The sequence below is a fragment of the Gallus gallus genome, chromosome 2 (genome assembly GCF_016699485.2).
Source record: "Gallus gallus isolate bGalGal1 chromosome 2, bGalGal1.mat.broiler.GRCg7b, whole genome shotgun sequence".
In the NCBI taxonomy this organism is placed as follows: Eukaryota; Metazoa; Chordata; class Aves; order Galliformes; family Phasianidae; genus Gallus; species Gallus gallus.
In genome coordinates this window covers 140370114-140390225 of record NC_052533.1, presented here as the reverse complement: position 1 = coordinate 140390225, position 20112 = coordinate 140370114, and the positions used below count along the sequence as shown (strand labels likewise).

The 20112-nt window shown below is 39.3% G+C and overlaps 1 protein-coding gene across 7 annotated transcripts; it reads left to right on the top strand.

Moving 5' to 3' along the window:
- The first annotated feature begins 1286 nt into the window (after nt 1–1286).
- On the top strand, nt 1287–20021 carry HHLA1 (HERV-H LTR-associating 1). 7 transcript variants are annotated; one of them, XM_046932802.1, is made up of 16 exons: nt 1287–1524; nt 5657–5760; nt 6963–7022; nt 8123–8203; nt 8666–8749; nt 8832–8915; nt 9124–9207; nt 9769–9825; nt 9932–10018; nt 10763–10855; nt 11729–11926; nt 12459–12533; nt 12766–12837; nt 17736–17892; nt 18421–18503; nt 18684–20021. In XM_046932802.1, the coding sequence occupies exons 2-16, from the start codon at nt 5682–5684 to the stop codon at nt 18725–18727; spliced, it is 1338 nt and encodes a 445-aa protein (XP_046788758.1). In that variant the 5' UTR covers nt 1287–1524; nt 5657–5681; the 3' UTR covers nt 18728–20021. The 7 variants fall into 7 exon arrangements, 6 of the variants coding, with proteins under 6 accessions (XP_046788758.1, XP_046788760.1, XP_046788752.1 ...); XM_046932804.1 differs by having other exon boundaries at nt 5652–5760; nt 12462–12533; XM_046932796.1 differs by having other exon boundaries at nt 5652–5760.
- The last annotated feature ends 91 nt before the right edge of the window (nt 20022–20112 follow it).

Sequence of the window (20112 nt, the reverse complement as noted above, 5' to 3'; positions counted from 1 at the left end):
AGGTCAAAGTGAAAGGCAAAGTGCAAGAAGATAAAGGTAAGACTGAGCATGTGTGTGCGGGCACCTGTCAGCTTCATACTTACCAGCTATAGTTCTGTTAAACATTGCCCTCCAGGTTCTGAAGTTCTTGCTGAAGTGCAGGTGGAGACACCACCCTACCACACACATAATGCAACCTATAAATTAATTTTCTATGGGAAACCAGGAACCCCTCAAAATAAGATTGAAATCTGAAAGTCATATCTAACATACCAGCATGTTACAGTGATTCTGCTGGATAATAGCATTTTTGCTTCAGCTGGTGGAAGTGCAAGACTGGGACAATACAATTAAATGAAGAAAGTTAACGAAATGAAAACAAAATAAGGAATATCCACAATAATCAATTAAGTATTGCTAGGGAGCATAGTCCATCCCTTCAACCCAAGTGTCCATACTATTTGTAGGACCATGACACTGAGAGTACAGTCCCAGAGCACTCTTGAACTGGGCCAACCAGCAGCCCCAGCCCAAGGTGTGTTTGGGAAATGAGGAAAGGCCAGGGACCATTCCTAACAGCCTGTTTACATGCATCATGGCTGCCAGGTCTTCTTTATGCTCTCTGTTTATAACAGGGATCGGGAATATTTTTCTTTTGAGATTTTAAGCTGGTCCTTAGGGCACCTTTTATTCCATGGACTAACTGGTTGTGATTTCATTTTGTTTCTCCCTCTTTCCTCTGATTGCTGTAAGGGCTTAAATGACAGCAGTACTCACATGTTTTGGTCGATTGTAGCTTACAGAAAAGCTAGTGAATGGATATTATCTGCTTTTAATGAAGTTGGGTTTAAATCCACTGATTTCAGAGGAATCATTTCCAGTCCACCAGAGTAAACAGGAGCAAAATTTCAATGACAGCTTCCAATGATGATCATCCCTTAGCTTATATAATTATCACTCAGCACCACTGAAATTGCCCCCATATCACTGTAACTTGCTCATTCTTCCTTTCCCATCACACCAATGCCAGGCAGTTTTCTGGTTAATCTCGTTTTCTTCCTTTTTATTTTCTACAGTTAATATACACATCAGGTATCTTCACATTTATCTGAGCAACACCTCTTGTTAAATTGCTACTCCAAGCACGATAAAGTTTTTTCAAAGGGTCTTCACCTGGCCAACCTCTCCCTTTCTCAGGTGGCATTGGCCTATTTGCAGTAAAACAAGCTGTCCCTTTAAAGGGGGGAAAAAAAAACAGTCCTACTTTGCAGTTCAAGTTATCGCTGCCAAAAGGATCTTCCAGCCCTGACCTGGCTTGCCACAGAGTCATTCCATGAGGGATTCAACGGGCACTTTGTTAGATTATGATTGTGTTACCTTCAGTTGGTCCTTCTGGGATTAGGATGACAATTTTTACAAGATTTTAAAGCAAGATTATCAAGCCTGTCTACTCCAAGTCTTTCACTAAGTGATTATTAAGACCTGGCAATAGCCTCCTGTTTTATATAGGCTCTGAAGATAATAATCTTTGTCAAGAGAAGTCGGGTAAGTTGATATCAGCTATTCCAAATCTCAGTAGTTTCAAATATATTTGGAAGGAATCATATTGCCTGTGCTAATATTGTTGAGTGAGAACATAGAAAATGAAATGTATTTTGCTTACAAACATCTAATTCTCATACAAATAAACCTGAGCTTAAGAAATGGTTATAGCAATTTAATGAAGTGTGTATTTCTAACAGAGGGATATTTTCATATTAACATGGAACATTTCTTTAGATCTGGTGTATCATGGTGTGCTTAAAATGAGAGGTGACCTTTAGATGGTGAGACTAAACAAAGGTAAGGAAATTAATTATCAAGGAATTTCTTAAAAAAAAACAAACAAACAAACAAAAAAAACACACACACACAGAAACTCCACAATTCTTTGGTCCCTTAAATTCCATTTTGCTCTGTTTAATGTGAAGGTACAGGAAAACTACTTGATATATGTTTGCATTCTATTTGTACAGGAAAAAAAAAAAAAAAAAAGGAAAACAGTTCTAACTTCATGATTGCCTGCCACATTAAAATGAGTTCAAATGAACCATAGCTCTTAACCATGTTGTTTTAAAATTATTGTTAATCTAGAATAGCACAGAGGTATTTAGTAAGGGGTCTTCGTGAGTACATAAGTAGGACCTGAACTGGATTAAACTTTCCAGTTCAGCAGTCCAGAGAATTGTGGATCAACAATCCTGAGTAAAATGTATTATAGTATTGTTCAGCTTAAAATCAGCACAAGAGGTGGATTACTGCATCCAGTAGAGGTTAAGGAGAATTTGTAGCTAAAGGCCCAACATGCAACCTGTATTGGATAAATGTTTGAATAGCAAACATTAACTGAAAGTCAGTTTATGGGATTTTTCTGTTTGTTCCTGGTTGTGTGGCACCTGCTCCTTCAACAAATGTGAATTTTGCTATCATCTGAAGTGGAACCTGTTAGTGATTTTGAACTGGAGTACGGGAAAGGTTTCCAATTTGTAATCTGGAACGTATTTCAGTCATCACAGTAGTAAAAAAGATACAGCTACAAAGTAATAAATTCCTGTCCTTGTAGACTAAAATTTGGAAATCAGATAAGCGCAGTAACACAAGCATGGCATATATCATAAGAGCTAATATTGCTATTAAGCACAGTGCTGGGAGATAAGATGGCTCATGCAGAAGTTCCAGGAGTATTTCTCACAGATGCCTTCAAAATTTAATTGGACAGCACAAATGTGTTAATGCTTGAAAAGATCTTGGAAAGCAGTAAAAACCTAATGTTTCAAATTTAAACCAGTCTTTAGCTGTAGAGAAGTAGTGGCAGTCTTCCCAATGCACTGTTCTTAGTATTAAAGTTTCTCTACAATTTCTTTTTAAGCACTTACGATGATCAGGGGATACCACAGAGATAAACCTGGAAATCAGCCAGAACATCTCCTATGAATGGAGAATTTTCCATTGATTCCATAGCAATATTACTTAATATTTCTATTCTAGAAAAGAATTTGGCTTATGAACCATCCTTCCAGGTTTGAATGATGTTTGAATCACTAGATATTTTTCTTGATGGAATCTGTAGCATGTAATGACATCCCAGTTAAATGTGCATGTAATGGTCACGCTAATGCCTGCTCTGAATTCATGCTGCAAAGCAGAGCTTTGGAAACGGTTGCGGAAATGGTTCTGTGTGCTGTCAGTGTGGAGGAGCAGCTCTGTGAAGTGGGCAGCAGAGAGCTGCAAAGTCAAGTGAGCAAGAAAGCATTTATCAGTGTTTGTTGGATGCTTCTAAGCACAGCTCTGTGCTTCTTCTTTGTTTTTGTTGTTGTTGTTTTGTTTTGTTTTGTTTTATTTTTTTTCTCTTTCAACAGCTCCTTTTTTCCTCTCTCCCAGTGTGTTTTAAGACAGTTCTTTCATTTGTCAGACTTCTCTTCCCTGCTCTGCCCCTTGGAAACGTGCTCTCCCTAGCTCTACCAGTGCATTAGCACACTGCACCAAGTCCATTGCTGAACAATTTTCCCTGTCCTACCACCACAGACAGCAATGGGACATAATAAATAAATAAATCAGTAGTGAAATCTGATCCACTTCAGCAACAACACTGATCGACACCTCCAGGGGGAGGTAAATAGGGCACGGGCTGTCCTTCTCTCCCACCTCCTGTATTTAAGATTCTTTCTTGCCACACAGACAAAATCTCCATGAAAGGCTGAAGTTTGGGCTCTTCTTCCAGTCTGAGCAGCAAAGACCCTCCAGCCAAGGCCACCTTTATGTTGCAGGGGCAATACAGTGGCATCAGTGTTGTTGGCTTTGTTTTTGTCCCTTGAGTCAGCATGCACAGAGATGGCATGGGCAATGCTGCCTGGTCTGTGTGCAGGACGAGGGTCACAAGAAATATGTAGGCTGAGGTCCATGGTCCTCAAACACAAAATTGTCATTGCAAAACAGATCTCACAGAGCTAAAGAAGTGACCTCAGTCACACAGTCCAACAACCCTCTCAACCCACTTCCTCTGACTGAATGTACCAGCCACTATAGCCCTTCTGCTCCAAAATGTATGTAGTTACAAACCTCCCTTCAGGTTGACTGCCTAGCTCTCCATTCCACATTCTTGGCTATTTTACCCAGACTGTGAAATCTGGGGAAGATTTGGACAAGGCTTTCTCTCACCCTCAGCCCATAGCCTGCACATACTATGACAAAACTGTGGATGAGTATAGGTTTGGAGTCTGGCAGATAGGATTAGACAAATAAACTGAATAGATAAGTACTACCTAGAAACTCCGGAGAGCTTTCAAATTTGCAGTGCTAGCACTTAAATACTTCTGACACACAAGCAAGCAAACACAGATGTTTCAAATACAGAATAGTTTGGTATTATTTCATCATTCCACGGAAGGATCTCTTTTTAGAAATGCTAAGTACAAGTTAACTATTTTCAGTATGTGTTAATTCTCTAGTGAATTAAATACGGGTAAGATGTTAAACATGATGGTAACAGTCTGTTAATCAAACAGTGTTACCTTCAAGATAATGGCTCACTGTATATTTGCAGGATTAACTACTAAGAGAAAAGCTAGCTGATATGAAAAAAGAATTGGAACTCTTTCTGCTAACTTTCATACTCTTATTTTCTCATAGATGCATATTAGTTTGGCATTTTTCATTATTGCAAAAAAAAAAAAAAGGGGGGGGGGGGGGGGAGGGGAGGGCACATTCCTCCTTATTTTCTAGCCCCCACTAGGGCAGCACAGGATATATCTTGGTGGGAGTAATTAAATGTAGAAATAGAAGATTGGAACAGGTTGTCCAGAGAGGTTGTGGATGCCCCATCTCTAGATGCATTCAAGGACAGGCTGGATGTTGCTCTGGGCAACCTGATCTAGTGGCTGGTAACCCTGCCCATGGCAGGGGGGTTGAAACTAGATGATCTTTGAGGTCCTTTTCAACCCAGGCCATTTTATGATTCTGTGATAAGATTAAGGATGACTGGGCAAACAATAGTTCTGCAAAAAAAAAACAGCTCTACTTATGTCTCCCCTGAAGTTGAATGTCAGTAAATTTTATCGTGTTTCACCAAAGAAGGGAACCTGATGTCTCAGTGTGCTTTGGGTACAGTTCATCCAGGAAGAGGACTGTGTAGGCAACCTCACTGAGTAACAGCCTTAAATTGCTCCAGGGGCAGTTCAGTTTAGATATTAGAAAATCTTTATTCTCTAAAACAATGATGAGGCATTGGCACAGGCTGCCCAGGGACGTGGTGAAGTCACCATCCCTAGAGGTGTTCAAGAAACATGGAGATGTGGCACTGAGGGACTTGGTTTAATGGGCATGGTGGTGACGGGTTGATGGTTGGACTAGATGATCTCAGTGGTCTTTTCCAACCTAAGTGATTCTATGATTCTCCAAGTCCCAGTAAAGCCCCAGCTGTGTGGGGACTCAAAACTTAAGGCCAATATGCTATATGACACACGAAAAATACTGATTTTGTCATTTCTGTTTTTTTGACATTTGCATCACCAATCCTCTTTTGCCATCAAGATGACTGGTATTTCTCCCCTGATCATATCATTCTGGGACAAGGGTTGGAGCAAATCACACACTGCAAGCAGTAGCAATACCCAAACAGTATTTCTTTCTCCTAGAGCAGCCAAAACCACTGGAAATTGGAATCCATGATGCGGTGGCTCTATTGGCATATACCAGCAAAGTTGAGTCTGGGATTTCTGTGTCTCTTTCTGGTTTGGAACATAGGTAAGGATGATGATTTGGTGCTCCATGGAGAACAACAAAGGTATCTTTTTTTCAACTTCTCCCATGGCCTGAGAGATTTCTCCATTCTTACATCTAGGGCAGGCCTGGTTCTCTGTTCTTTCACGCTGCACAGGCAAGTCTGATGGGCTGGACCTACCAGCTAGATTGTCAGTCCAAATTTAGCACATACTAAATGAGATGTTAATGCGGCTGATTAGAACCATATGGGGAGCTGTGATTTATGGACCTTGTACCGTGGATTATCTACAGGTTATTTTTCACTTGTATACATATGTAGAAAAAGAGAGAAGAAGAAATATACCGAGACTCTTCTGTAGAAGACCTATATTTTTGTAAGAATAAGGGAAAGAACCCAGGTTTTACTTGTTTAGGTAGAACCAGCCAGACTGTGCAGTCACATCTCCTCTTCCTTCTGCTTTTTTCTGCTCCTCCAGCTTTCCTCTTGCTGAGGAGGAAACTGGACCACTGAGTTGTAGGGCTGATAGGAGCACCACCACTGAAGCAAACCCTGCTCAGCACCAGCTCCACAGGAGTTTAACATAGCAAGCGTTGGCTCTTTAGGATTGCCTTCTCTCTGGAGGCTCTCAGCTCTCCACTGATGGGGTAGGGAGCTTAAGCTAAATCCTGCACTTCAACGTGTCTGCAATGTCTGCATCACTACACTGCATCTTGACCTTATACATTCAAGAGAATTCTGGAAAGGAACCTTAACTGCTGAGCACTCCAGTCTGTTCCCCAAAACAGCCCTGAACATCTGCTCTTCATAACAAACTTACATGTAGCCCATGTAGATCTCTTTTGAGTTAGCCTCATTATTCTTCATCCCTGTCTGTCAGTGTTGAATACAAGCCCAGATCAATCTGTGAAAAGAGTTTTCTACTAATTTTTAATTTTTGATTCCTGAGTTAAGGGAGAAAACTCTGATAGTTAATTCATTTTCCCCATTTAGCTGGCAGCTAATGGACCAGGAAGGTCTTTTGGGAAATCCTTATTCCTAGGCACTTGATGTACTGCCGTTATAGATACTTGGTGAGCTGCTTTTCAGTGCTTATGTCCATTGGTTTCTGTGTCATAATGAATAAGAGCAGCAAAGCAACCCCAGCAGAGAGCTGCACTGAGAAATACTTGGTAGATCAACAGGGAATTTTTTTTTTTTCTCATACTCTTTCTTTGCTTCACAGCTTCATGTGTAAGAAGAGAAAACAAGAGAGAAAAACAAGCAGCAGTGCTGGCTACTGCAGGTAACATCAGCACATCAGGAACCCTTGACTCCGTGTGTGGGCATTGATTGGAGTGGGATGCACTGAACTGGGGTGGCGTTTACCCTGTGGAGTCCATATACCAAAGCCACCTCTGCTGCAAGGGCTCTTTGCCCCAGCATATGCAGATCCTTGGCCAACTTGACCTCTCTCTGGGAATGTGAGGAGGTGGTACCTCTTTTTAATTACTCTCCTTCCAGAGCCCTCCAACCAAAGGTGGGCTCCTCTGTTACCTCTGGGGGTGTGTGTCTCACAGTGCTCTGCTCTGTCACTGCCACTTCCATTTGTTCCAGCACAGCTTCACACAAGCTTTGTTTAGATCTGGTTAAAAATAAGACTGATGTCATTGGAAAATTGTATTTCTTTCCAAATTTGATTTTGCTCTCATTCTGGCTTTCTGTGCTTCTTTTTCCATCCTGCTCTGTTTTTCCTCTCTGTCACGCACTCACAGACCTTCTTGCACAGGCACAGGCACTGTGCCACTTCACTTCTTCATCACCTCCTGGTAGGGAAGGAAAAGAACATCTTTGGAAACTCAGACCTGGGAGAAGTAGGCAAGCAACATCAGTGGAAAGGAAACATCTTTTAAATAAAAAGTATCATTCAACAGATTTAATTTAATCTGCAGTAGTAGTATAGCCATCAACTGAAACTGAACAACAAACTGAAAACAAACAAACAAACAAACAAAAACAACTGTGTTTACATCCCAATTCCATGTTGCACTGTGGAAAGGGGGGAGGATTTCCCAGGTATTTTCTCCTCCGTTTGTGTGCTCTGTTTTTCCCTTGGAAGAAGCATGCATCATCAACATGAGAGGGCACCAGGACGCTGCTCCCTTCTGCCACCTCCAGCATGCCCAAGGCAGAAGGTGGCACAGAGCTCTGCCTGAATTCTGGGTTCCATTGCACTGCTCCCACTATCCTGTGATTTTTTTCAAACTTCTCTCTGCTCTCCTGGCGTATTCATTTCCTCACAGTCCCAATGCATAAACTGCTCATTTTGTTTTCTCATTCTGGAAGATTTTTGCCTCATACAAATGGGTGATTAGCAGCCATTTCCAGAGACTCTTTCTTTTCCAGAGCTGCCTGCAAAGTCCGTGGATCTGGCTGCTGTTAACCTGACAGAACTGGTGAACGGGATGCTGAGCACGGCACTCAGAGGTGATGTTGCAGTGGCTGGGGAGGTGACAGGCTGCCAGCGGCAGTGAAGGAGATAAAGAACTGGTGGTGTTAGCAGGAGAAGCCACAAATGCATGCTGTCTGCATCCAAAATTAATTTTCAGAACAAGTTACACTTGTACATTTTAATGCAGACATCTTCCTACCCCCAAAGAATTTATAAATTAGTGTGTTCATAGATAGGCACAGCATAATTACTTACGGGATGCCTTTAGAAAGCACTATATAATCCAACGTAGGTTTGCTTGCTTGCTTTATTTATTTATCTTAAGAAAGTAGTACTGATGAACCATCCCTCAGTGGTAATGAAAAGGAATTGAGTCTCAGGCACCTGCATCATATCAGCATCTCAGGAGTCTTTTTGAAATCAAATGAGCAGAGCCAAAACATTCTGTTTGCATAATTTGTTCCAACTGCTAATCAGATGGGCACGTGTTTCTGCAGGTACCAAAAAGCTCTTCTCTTTGCTGAGCGTCACGTCCTACAGCTCGTTTGCCTTCCACAAAGTGTCAGTCACCATTTATAACAGTGAGTGTGTTTGCCCGGCGCAGGAGCTGTCCCCCTCATATGGCTGCACATCAAAACACCCATTTTCTCTGTCTCTCTATAGTTTCTAGCCTGAAAAACATTGACCCTGGCAAGTTCCCGATGCATTACTGCTACTGTTTAAACAATGTGACAAATGACTTGACAGGTTGGTATGCAAGAGAGGCTGGCAATCAGATGAGTATACCAATGGCTTCCTAAGTCTACTCCTATTCAGCAGAAAAGTTCTGAACTTCTAAATGTTTCAAACATTTTCATGTACAAGCATGCATTCAAAATGCATTCATGTTTATTTTTGCCAGTGTTGATTTGGAATATGTGTTTCAGTTATAATTTTTCTCTATTTTGTTTTCTAGATTTCACTGCTTTGCTTGTTGATATTATTGGAAACTCTACCAGTTATCTCACAGAAATTTTCAAATCTACTTCTATCCTCTCAGGTTTGCATTTCTTCTTTAGTATTTATTGTTGCCTTACTTGCTTTAGTCCTGGCATGGAAACAAACTTAGAAATGTGTATAAAATCCTATTGCCCTAATTCAGCATCATTTATCCAGCAAAACATGACCTGTGGTTGTGAAAAAAAAAAATCCTCATTAGAGAAAAAAAAATACTTATATAGTTTGTATATATAATACAGACTCATAGGAGCAATATGATTTTCTATGAGCATGTTTTTTTTCTTTGAAATTTCAGTACATTATAATTGAGTGCTGGTATCAAGGGAAAGTTTGACCCCCAAGAAATAATAACAGACAATATTTTCTGAAGATTTTTTTCTTTGTAAACATACTAGTAATTTAGAATTTTAGTTATAGAGAAACATTTCTCCAGGAAATACTGATATTTGGATTTCTTTGTCAAAATCAAATCTGAAAGAAAATTATTGTTCAGTTGTAGTAGCCACATGCCATTTCAGTTTTATATTTTCAACTACTTAAGATGATATCATGTACTGAAAGCTAGTAACAATTATCTGTTCTGCATTTCCTTGTCTTTCAGTGCGTCAGAGCAATGATTCCGACTGTATCTACATCTGTGTGATGACAGGTCAAACAGGTAAATTAAAAAACCATTCAAACTGAATTACTGCCTTATTTACTAACAGTGATGTCTTATCAGAAAGAAGTCCATCCTTCATATTTTTAATCCTTTATGTTTGCAGGGAGAAATCTGTCTGACTTTTGGGAAATGCTAGAGAAATCTCCTGTTATTAATTACACATTTTCCAGTAACACATCTTCTGACCTGGGTAAGCACATCCTGGGGAATAAAAAGAAACAGCAACTACAATGAAAACCATATCTTGGTAGCATTTGCAATGAATGTTCCATCTCCGTTCTGCAAAACTAAGTAAAGTCTACAGCCATATAAATATTCAGTGTGAGGAACAACAACAAAAATAGCTAGGCTGGTGAAGCTCTGTGATACTTTTGATCCAAATGAGTATCCAGTTTGCCCAGAGGGGCAGTGGATGCCCATCCCTGGTGACATTCAAGGTCGGGCTGGACAGGGCTCTGAGCAATCTGTTCTAGCTGTAGGTGTCCTTGTTCAGTGCAGAGGAGTTGGACAAGATGATTTTTAAAGGTCCCTTCCAACTCAAATGATTCTATGGTTCTATGATCTGCCTTAGCTCTCAGCATGAGTAATCTGCTTTTATATGAGTAACCTTCAGAAAGGAGTCAAATATACTCATCCATTGTGCTGCATGGATACTCTCCACCTATCAGTGACAGGAAGACTTTGGAATCAGTGGCAAGTTTACCTGTGCTGAAAGCTGCAGGATGTTTCTCACTTGCTATAAAAAAAAAAAAGAAAAAGAAAAGAAAAAAAAAGCCAACATAAAACTAAAAGATCAAAGGTACTTTGCTAAAAAATAACTTTCTTTTAAAAGGAGAACAGTTTTTTTTCATATAATAGCTCATTTATTTCCTTTTTAACATGTAATTTGCCGTAGATACTGGGCATACTAACCCTATCTTCTCACACCTCAAAGATTTAGATTCTGTTTTTTCAAGTTTCATGAAATCACAGGAAGACTCAAACAAAACCGTGGATCCATCAGCAGAACATCCATGGACATTTAAAAGTGAGTAAATATTATCAGACTTAAATTTATATTGTCCTTTGTTAATGTCTTGACAAGTGACAGCATATCTTTGCTGCAAACCACCATGATGTTAAAGTATAGATAAAAGTTTGTCTTAACAAGCAGATCAGGCCAGTAATTCCCTCAATAGAAAAAAAACATAGATCATAGAATCATGGAATGGCTCAGGTTGGGGAGAACATTGAAGGTCATTTAGTTCTAAGCCCATGTTGTAAGCAGGACTGCCACCCACCAGCTCAGGCTACCAAGGACCCCACCCAACCTGCCCTTGAGCTCCTCCAGGGTTGGGACCTCCGCAGCTTCTGTGGGCAGCATGTGCCAGGGCCTTACCACTCTCTGAGTAAAGAATTTCCCCCTGAAATATAATCTAAACTTCCCCTTTTTTATTTTAAAATGATTCCCCCTTGTCCTATCACTACCTACCCATGTAAAAAGTTGATTTCCTTCCTGTTTATAAGCTCCCTTTAAGTATTGGTGGTCTGCTATCAGGTCTTCCCAGAGCGTTCTCTTCTCCAGGCTGAACAAGTCCATCTCCTTCAGTCTTCATAAGAAAGGTGCTTCAGCCCTGTTTTTTCTCTCTGTTTGTTTATGAAAACTTGCATATTGAAATGTTCTCAGTTAAAATATCCAACTTTATTGGCACTCTACCTATTTTCCTGGGAAGAAAAAATATAATGATTTTTAAAATGAAGTGAAAAATTGAATCTGACCTGCTAGTGGAAGAACTCAAGGAGTAGATAGGATTTCCAGTGTATATTATAGGATTTATTGGATTTTCTGGTTGTATTTTGGCATTTATTGTCTCCCAGCACGTTATTCTTGCTGATACCCTCCATCTTTCTGCTTTTCCAGGTACCAGCACGCCTCTTGCCCTGAAAGGAGAGGACAGTCCTAACACAAGGCCCCCACCATGGACAAAGATGGTTAGTGTGAAGACATCAGGGTTTCCAACCCTGCATGTAGACACTTCAAGACCACGAGGCACAGCTGGAGCCCCTCCTGCTGCTGAAGGGACCTTAGTCACATCAGCAGTTTTGCAGCCCAGCCCTGGTGAGTTCAGCATGGAGGACCAACACCCACTTTACTCCATTAGCTCTGGAGTTTGTTCAAAAGCCCATCCCAAAACACATCCCAGAGATGGAGTTTGGGATGACCTTCAGGGTGACTTGCTCTGAGTCACTAGTGAGGAGATACCTGTATCACAGAAGTGCTAAAAGAAGTTAGAGGGACTGTCCTGTGGTTTCCTAGTCCTTCTGGGGAATACCAAGTGCTGCCAATCAATTCTTTGCTCACATTTTGCTCCAAACCTAGTAAACAGGCCTGTGGAAAAGACAATACAGAACTGCTTCTCTGGGTCTCCAGTAGATGAATCATCTTTAAATCCTATCTTTTCTTGGCCAACACACTTTCCAAGATCTAGTGAATACATATGTTGTCCTTCCTTTTTCATCTTGACATCCTTATATGCCCTTGGAAGTAATGGGCAAGGACCTGACTGTTCAGCAATCTTATACATGACTTCTCAGTAAATGGATAAAAAACAAAGTTTCTGAATGAAATGAATCACTTATTTGTCTTCCAGTAGCTGATGCAAACATGTTTTGGGTGCAGACTCTGCCTCCTCAAGATGCCAACAATCAGATACAAACAGAACAAGGTGAGATTGATTTGAGATAATAACAAAGTGTGTAAGTTGGCATAATTCTGAAATAGAAAATAACATCTACTTAAATAGGTGACTGTGAATGCATTTATATATCAGTATCTACAGAAGTGTATATTACTGGTTTGTGAATTCAGCTTTTTTTTCAGTTACTCTTGATCAATCTTTTTTTTTTTTTTTTCCTTTTAATACATCAAAACCTCTTATATTCTTCTCCACCCTATAGATTTGCCTTCCTCAGTTCTGTCTACTCCACCCTACCGACCTGGCCTGATATTGAAACTTCATTCAGCTGCCCGTAAGTGACTGCACCTGATGCAGCAAAAATACTAGCCTGGCTGAGTGTACACTAGTATGCAACTTTTTCCATCCAGAAAAAATGTGCATCTTTAATGTATATTATAGTACTTTTTATACATGTAAAACACCCCATATGTCAAAGAGATTGCTTCCATATTTCTGAATCATACATAATTTCACACTGAACACACAAATTCTGCTATGATGACCGAGTTAACTTGCATATTCTTTATGTTCTCCATTTTTAACATGGAGGGGCTACTGAAGAATCATAAAATTCATTTGTTCCAAAAGAAATGGTCAAGCTTCAAATTTACTTGTTGGTACAAATAAAATGATTAAGACAATACTCATATTCATGAGTATGTAAGACAACACATCATATGAAATCTCCAGAATTTCCCTGAGTTTTCAATGCTGAAAGCTCCCTCTTGGACTAGAGAGGGATGATTATCAGCTCAATTTTCAGAAGAGTTCAGTTCTTCCATTTATATGCCTAATCAATTATAATATGCGAGCTTAAAGCAGTACACATATGATGATGTGCCACTCCACTTATAATCTAGTCATGTGATCAGTAAAATTATATTTCTATGTAAGTATGTAGAAATAGGTTACACCCTTTCAAAAGCTGGACTTGATCCAAAGTCAGAGAGGGTGTCTGCACTCTGGGAGAGCCCGCCCTGACTGGATGCTGAGCATGTGAGTGTCTAAGTCCAACCTACCCACTTACACATTGCATCCTGCAGACACCTTTAGTACTTCCAGGGCCTCTGGCATCCCTGCTCCCAGTGATCACACTGGAAACCAAATGATGTGGCATTGGTTACATGAAGAAAATGAACCAACATCATATCATATTAATACAACTTGATTTCTTTTCACTCTTGATGGTGTGAGGGCAAGAATTTAAGTTAAATAAGGTCTTCTATTTTGATGGGAATAAGAGGAATATATTTATTGTCCATCAAGAAATAATTCTGCAAAAGCAAACAAACAAACAAACTTATCTGCGTTGCTTGTTTGCCTTGGATGAGTTTGGTTTGAGGACTAAATAATGGCCACCTAACTGGAAGTAGCTGGAATCTGGTCAGTGCACATCACAAGTCCACTCACAGAGTTTGTTTATCTTCTATTTGCTATCTGGTGGAAACCCTATAAGCCCATATAAATCTATGACTGGGAATCCATCCTTTTTGAAAAGCCCAGAAAACACAGATTTCAATGACAGCAGAGAATGGAATGCCTCTCTATCAGAAACCGTGACAGATGCTGCCCACCTGCACATAGCAGTCATAGCATTTTGAGTAAAAAATCAGGTGTGGGATCACAAAACAATGAATAACATCCACGATACTCTGAAGATCAAGACATTACTTGAGGAAGCGATTTCTTAAATCACAAAAGTGGATTTATTTATAGATGTATTCATTAATTTTGCATGCCAAATAATAAAACGTGAGAGCATGTTATAGCATGAAGAGAGGGATATTTTAAGCCTGAGTTATTCACAGTAGCCACTGCACTGCTTTTCACTGGCAGCAAAATTTAATCTCAGGGTGAAAGAAAGCTGATATCCTCTTCCTAGTGGAAAGGGCTCTTTGCTGCAAAGGCTGGTCACTTACCTGCCTGTAACAGCAGAGCAGTAATTTCAAAAGGACAAAACCAAAGCTCTGCACAGACAGCTGTTGTTTATCCTATCTGTTGCCTGTTTTGAGGAAGTCAATTTCTTAAAAACAAAAAATTTAGAAAATGATGTATTAAAATAAATTTCTAGTTGGAAATATCTTTGTATCAATCCGAACCTGTAGGAATTTATGAACTGAATCAATAAGATAAATCTCTTTACAAAGAGATATAAGAAATTACTATGAAGTACTGAAAAATTTGATTTCAACAATGTAATGTAAATATTCTATCCAGTCCAAATAAAATTAAATGAGTCTTTAATTGAAAGAGAATTTCAGCATTAAATACAGTTATATGTAAATATAGCATTAATTTAAAGTGAAATTGTTGTTAGAAATGAAAATTAGAGCAATTTGTTTAACCTCCAACTTTTTATTTTACTTCTCTTTCCTACATAACTGAATCCACATTGAAATTGCTGTCATTTGATTTACATTTAGATAGAACAGAATTTCTGCTGGTAAAACACACAGCTTGAGTAAAACAATAATGCCTGTTAGATGGGACGGTGAGCACCCACTTTGGTGGAGACATTAAAACACATTGTATTGTGGCTATTAGCAATTTTAATTACTCCCAATAGCACCAACATACTTTTTAATGGACAGTCTATACTGAAATCTCATTGCCACATGCTCTGATGTTCAGTTATTAACACAAAGAGTGCTTTATTAAAGCAAGACATCAGTCATTTTTAATTTCCATCAAGAGGAAAAAACACAAGGGGGTGTCAAATGCTGGTGATGTTCATGCAAAAATAGTGCAGCCAGCAGAAGAAGGGAAGTGATTGTGTCCCTGTACTTAGCACTGGTGAGGCTGCATTTTAAGTACTGTTTTCAGCTTTGGGCCTCTCATTATAAGAAAGACATCAAGGCTCTGGAGTGTTGGATATTAGGAAAAATATATTCTCATAAAGAGTGGTGAAGTATTGGAACAGGCTGCCCAGGGAGGTGGTGGAGTCACCATCCCTGGAGGCGTTCAAGGAATGTGTAGATGTGGAACTTATGGATGTGGATTAGTGGGCATGGTGGTGACGGGTTGATGGCTGGACATGATGATCTTAGTACTCTTTTACAACCTTGATGATTCAGTGATTTTAAGTAAGATGCTAAGATTGAGAGAAACGGGGCTCCCTCTTGCCCAACACTGACTAATTTCAGCTGAGAATTGTGCAGTGTCTGTGACGCTAAGACTATGGCCATTTTTCAGAGGCAGCCAAGACTACAATAGCTGCAAGGCCTACCCATTTCTCCTTTGTGATTCCTACTACTTTGGGCAAGCTCTGGTCAAAGGCAAATCATTTCATAACAGATCTCTTTGAGCTTGGCAGTGCCTTTATTTTCTTCCTGCCCACGAATGCCATTTTATATTAAACTTCTTGTCAGCACTAGACAACAGAGTCTCATTTCAACAGAACTTCATTAGTCTAAATTTAACCCCTGTAGCCTCTCCTATCACGTAACATAAGATAGCCCAAAGCTATAAAGCATGTGAGACATGTGAACCCTGGAAATACAATTACACTGTCTAAAGGGATTATACTCTGCGCATACAGCAGTTTATCTGAACACGTGGCCAAAGCCTGCTACTGATTTCAAAATGGAATAGCCAGCCAGCATCTCTGCTGCTGCCTCTGCTCCCCTTCTCCCCTCATTCTCTCTCCCCTACCCCAGTGGGTGAAAGGCAAAGGCACAAAAGCACAAAGTGTGCTCTTCCAACATCACCTCTTCAGAGCAGTGCTATTCAGTTCACAAAGCAGTGGTGATCACACACCAGCTGTAGCTGTGCCCAGCTGCCTTTTAGCACCTTTTACATGTTGCATTTATTTTTCTGTCAAGTCCTTTGATTTTTACTGACTGTAACACAACTGTTACGTAAAGGCAAAAGACATAAGGTGATGTGTAACAGAGTATGGTTTCAGGAAGACAAGATTATGGTTAATGTAAGGTCTTCTCTTCATATGAAGGAGAAAAACAGAAAAAAGAATTGAAAGCAGCATCAGTTTTGCCTTACCTTTTCTCAGTTTCCCTCATTTTCATCTTTCCTTTTCTGTGACAGAAAGGGAGTCTGAAAGGAGATTGTATTTCACGCTGAAAAACCACATAGCAATACTTACAACCTGCCATCACCTATTCTGTTGTATTAATCCATCTGCCGCCTGGCACAGCTGCATTTCCTGGTGGGATGAAGTGTTTTGTGTGCAAATGTTTACCTTTCACTGCTGACTACAGAAGGTTCAGTGAACAGAACAAACCAGATATTTTCCTTTCAGTTGTTGCCAGAGAGGGGAAAGGCAGTCCATAACTTAATATACTATTTTCCTGCATTTTTTCTTTTTTTAAGTTCAAGCAATATAGTGGCTGTCACTTGAAATAAAAAAATGATTAACCAGCTGGCAGCTGACAAATAAGAGTAAAACAGAGAAATTGTTCCTACCTTCCTCTCAGTGCAGGCAAAAAAATGACCTTTTTTCTTCCAGATTCTTGGCAGTTTTGTAACCTCTAAGAAGGTATTTACCCAGAGGAATTTTTTTTCTAAAATCATGGCTGAAATTAGCTGATTATTCAAGGCAGTAGAAGCAAAAGTGGAAAATGCAAGATAACTAGAGAGATGGACAGTGAGAAAGCCACAACCCCTGCATAAATTGTGTTCATTTTGTTAAAGGGGATAAAAAAGGAGATTAAAAGAACAGGGTGTCTGATTGTTTATTAGGTCTGTTGTTTTAAGTTCAAGATTCAGACATAGAGTGTGGGTGTAGGAAACTGTGGGACTGGAAATGACTGTTGCATTAGCATTTGTGTATAGAAAAGCTCAAATGTAATAAGTGTGTTGTGCTGTTCTTCATCTCACTGTTTTGTGCAGTGGAAAACTGATGCTACAGTGGCAACTGAACCTCCATCTGAAAAGGTAACAATAAACAAATTACATCTTTAGAGTTGTCCCTTGTATTTGTAATAAGTAAAAGCAACAATGATTTCAATAACTTACCAGAAGTGATAAATAATAATGAATTGATAATCGCATTTTGCTTTCACTCAAGCAAGTGCCAGTCTGTGTGTTCATTCTTTTTCAGTTATCTGCCTCAATTGGACTTGACTTTAACTTACCTGTTAATCTGTATGTTTCCCTTTGCCCAGAAAAGTCATTGCACAAAATTTGATGGGTCAATTCTTTGAACTAGTTCATTTCAGGTTCTATTTCTCCTAGGGTGTCCACACGCAATCCTCAAAGACCCATACATGACCTCACCTCCTGTCACCATCATGCTGCAGAAGATCAATCCCTGTCTGATGGAGCTCTGCAGGTTTTTTCAGTTGTGCCTCTGTGTTGGCCAAAGAAGACATTCCATAAAGGATGCCATGAGGTAAAATCTAGCAGCAATTTCACTTGCTTCTGTCTTCTTAAAATACTCCATTGTACATTTTCCAATGACAGTTTTCAGTCATCAGTGATTTGAGTCCCTAGAATCATAGAGTCATTATGGTTAGAAAAGACCACAAAGATCATTTAGTGCGACCACCAACCCATCCCCACCGTGCCCACTAACCCATGTCCCTCAGTGCCACCTCTACATATTTCTGGAACACCTCCAGGGACAGTGACTCCACCACCTCCCTGTGCAGCCTGTGCCAATGCCTCACCACTCCTTCCAAGGAGAAATTTTTCCATGGCTACTGGCTGAGTCCCAGATGGAGCCTCAGGGCATTGATCTGGTTTTCACCAGTCAGTGAATAGAGCTCAGTTGAATCTTCCTAAGTATCTAACGGCATAGGTTAGAGGTTAGAATAGAGACTTTTATTTCTGTATTCAGAGAGCAATATCAGCATGACGTACATAGAGCTATGTTTATGAGAGACAACTAAACAGCACTCTTCTAATTTTACTACTTCAGGTACTGTGTTGAATACTATTCCTGGTTTTTGAAAAATGCAAGTTATGTCTGTGAAAGAGTCAAAAGAGTTGCTTACTCCCACAGTAAGTATAACAAAAAGTCTTAGACACTCACAGAGTATTTGATTGCTCTTCAAAGTGTTATCTGATGAAGATTTTTGAGAAAACTAAAAGAAAAAAAACAACAGACTTATATAACCGTGTATGTTTTTTATATTCTCCTTGTAAAACCTGTTCTGACTGTGTTATTCTTTTTTCTTCCAGCATTAAAACAGAAATGCCTTAAGAACATCTGTAAATCAGTCTAGAGCACTGAGGAATTTTACTGCAGTTTGGGGAATGGTGGTAGTTTTAGTAGTCGTTTTCACTTCAGTGTAAGAAAAATCAGATTGACATACGTTATTTGCAAATATGTGTAACAAGACAAGTTATTAACCAGATATTAACCTAGAAATCTGTCTTCCTCCAAAGCAATGTGAAAATGGTGTGTAAAAACAGATGCATTTTATACATGTGTTCTACCTGCAATAAAAAAAAAAAAACATTAGAAGGCTTTATAAAATTGAATTTTATAAGGATTCTTATATTCTTATATGGTGCATGTAATATATTTTGCTAGAATAGTACCTAATTAACATAATGTAATCAAAGTGAAAAAATATGGAAAATTTAAAAGCAATCTGAAGTACTGAAATATTTCTGGAAGTCCACGTGTACTGCCTGAGTCCAAATCAAGTGTCTCCCATTGCTTTAGTAACTCATTTAGTGCAGAGCTCTAAATGAATTGCACAATCCTATATTCTGCTACTTTGGAGCAATGCAATTCCTTGGTCAACTCCAAGTACATGATCAAGGCATTAAAATATCCAACAAAAGAAGAGTATTTGCAGAGCATGTGCTATGCATTGATATTTCACTGAAGATATCTGTGTGTTCAAAGTATGCGTATGTTATTTGTTACAATCATTATTCACATTTTTTTTTTGTTTTTGGGAATTGAGGAAGAAGGACATGCAAAGATGGACATACATACGGGAGGAGGAAGAAAAGGATTTTGACTTTCTGTATTTCAGGTTTTAACTGAAAGAAAATATCAAATGAAAAAATATTTTCATAAAAAGCTTCCCTTTGAAAAAGTTTTTTCTGTTTTTACATGTTTGGCTTCTATTGTTGTTCTCCATGCTATTGGAGGCTTTTGCATTTGTAAGAAATTATTGGCTTCTGTATTTCTCCTGAAGAAATATGAGTCCTAGGACAGAGTATTAACCTCCGTAGTATGGTAAGTCTGAATCATGTCTGACAATGTGTGTAGGTCACAGCTATCTCCATTTTAAAGTCCTGGAAAGGGTTGAGAACTAATACTTTGTGTTCATGGGGAGAGAATTAGCAGGTGCCACACAGCAATATGAGTCTTGTGAAAAGAGCTAATATCACATGTTCTGAAGGACAGCTTTCTTGTCCCAGTTGTTCAAGACTTACTGCTTGATTTGCCCACAAGAAAAATAAAAAATAATGGTTGAAAAAAGAAAAAGAAAAAAAAACACTAAATAAAAGAAAGAATAAAAACCAAGGCTTCATGAGAAAGGAAGGAAGGAAGGAAGGAAGGAAGGAAGGAAGGAAGGAAGGAAGGAAGGAAGGAAGGAAGGAAGGAAGGAAGGAAGGAAGGAAGGAAGGAAGGAAGGAAGGAAGGAAG

Excerpts from the sequence above, each read along its gene's own strand:
- HHLA1 (XM_046932802.1), top strand. The coding sequence starts at position 5,682 with ATGATGCGGTGGCTCTATTGGCATATACCAGCAAAGTTGAGTCTGGGA. Across the intron at positions 12,838-17,735 it reads GAAACTTCATTCAGCTGCCC|GGTGTCCACACGCAATCCTC; the intron begins GTAAGTGACTGC and ends TATTTCTCCTAG. Across the intron at positions 18,504-18,683 it reads AAGAGTTGCTTACTCCCACA|CATTAAAACAGAAATGCCTT; the intron begins GTAAGTATAACA and ends TTTTTCTTCCAG.